The 1,743-nt window shown below is 49.9% G+C and overlaps 1 protein-coding gene across 1 annotated transcript in view; it reads left to right on the top strand.

The window, feature by feature from the left end:
- The window catches only part of WNT11 (Wnt family member 11), a 16,817-nt gene extending 15,095 nt beyond the window's left edge, over positions 1-1,722 (top strand). Inside the window, exon 5 of the mRNA XM_015600304.2 lies at positions 1,030-1,722. Within this exon, the coding sequence (XP_015455790.1) occupies positions 1,030-1,204 (175 nt within the window). The 3' untranslated portion in view covers positions 1,205-1,722. The remainder of the gene's footprint in view (positions 1-1,029) is intronic.
- Positions 1,723-1,743: the final 21 nt, after the last annotated feature.

Genomic DNA, 1,743 nt, shown 5'->3' with positions numbered 1-1,743 from the left:
GTGCTTAGATTGTGGCAGAGGGAAGCTTAGAAGTAAGGGGAGCCCAGAGAGGCCCTGACCTGGCCTAGACATCAAGGAAGGGTTCCTTGAGAAGGGGAAACGTGAACTTTGCTGGGTTAGGGAATTTGGGAGTACAGGGGGTTGGATGTAAATGAGCTTTGTCCCCATGACAACATCCCTGTCTAACCTGAGCCCAGCTAGAGAAGCTGCCAACCTACACAGATACTTCTTCATTTGACATAAGAGCTGATGGCAAAAGAAGAATATTTAGATATAGAGACGTTCTATATCTTCTTTTCCCGCACAAGTGATTCTGGAAGAAATGTAGCCCCTGGCAGCCTCTGAGTTCTCTGACCTTTAGGGTAGGGACAGCATGAACTGGACTTGGTTTCAAGACCCTTGAGCTTAAGCTCTGCTCATCTACAGAGTCCTGTGAGACTTGAATAGGTCTCTGCCCTTTGCTGAACCTCTTTCCATCTGTAAAATGGGCATAACAATTCCACTGACCCAAGGACCTTGCATGCCTCCAATATGATAAAATACTGGAGAGAAGCACCTGGCACATAGGGGGCAAATGGGTGACAGACCCTCTCTCTTAATGAACAGTGTGCCAGACACTCACTTTGCCTCACATCCAGTGCCATTTTGTCTGTTTTAGGATTTATCCTGGGATTCTAAAAGTAAAAATAATCTTTACATTTGTTACAATGTAATTCAAGATTAAATATGAAGATAAGATTATTAGAGTGGTTGGAGACTCCTTCAAGTATTTAGAAGTGGAAGAAATAGAAAAAAGATATCTCCAAGAAATAAAACACCGCCATCATTTTGACAAATGCCTATTAGAAATAATAGAGAAAAGTGAGACGTACCCTCGGGGAAGAGGATTATTTTAAATTCTCAAGGACCAAGGCATCTCCCAAAGGGGACTGAGTTTGTAGTCCTGGTGGGGGAGGCCGTGGGCTGCCTGGAGGGGAGTGTGGGGCCGGGAGGTGACAGAAGCACTCACTGATCTCCCCCTTTCCCCAGGCAATGCAACAAGACATCCCACGGCAGTGACAGCTGTGACCTCATGTGCTGTGGACGCGGCTACAACCCCTATACAGACCGCGTGGTCGAGCGGTGTCACTGCAAGTACCACTGGTGCTGCTACGTCACCTGCCGCAGGTGCGAGCGCACAGTGGAGCGCTATGTCTGCAAGTGAGGCCTGCCCCACCCCTGTGGGAGCTCCTGGGGACCCTCAGAGGCCAGCCAGGGGGCCTGGAGACACCCCGTGGATGTTTGCTTGTGAATTCCAGATGCCAGGCCTGCGAAGCGGCTTGTGCTTCCACTTGGAAGCCACCAGGAACAGGAGGGCCGGGACATCAAAGGAAACTGACAAGATTAAAAATAACCTGGCAGCCTGAGGCCTTGGAGTGCCCACTTGCTGCCTTTCAGGCTGGTCTAAGAAGCCAGGGGCATGGGTTTGGCAAGACTAGTATGGACTTGACCTTTCAAGCCAGAGACACCAACCTCCTGGGAAGAAGGGGTGTGTGTGTGGAGGTCTCCCTGCCCTCATCGGGAGTGTTCTGCAGGCCCAGCCCTTGAGACCTCCACACCGCCCCCCACCCCCACCCCCTAAGGTTCAGCCTGCTGGGCCCACCACATGGAACCACTAGCTTGGGTTGTAAATGTTTTGTTTTGTTTTGTTTTGTTTTGTTTTTTCTTCCTCTGGGATGTGGGAGCTACAGAAATATTTATAAA

This window comes from Pteropus alecto, unplaced genomic scaffold, assembly GCF_000325575.1.
Source record: "Pteropus alecto unplaced genomic scaffold, ASM32557v1 scaffold7, whole genome shotgun sequence".
In the NCBI taxonomy this organism is placed as follows: domain Eukaryota; kingdom Metazoa; phylum Chordata; class Mammalia; order Chiroptera; family Pteropodidae; genus Pteropus; species Pteropus alecto.
The sequence above is the reverse complement of the archived record's forward strand: the minus strand, read 5'-3'. Positions and strand labels throughout refer to the sequence as shown.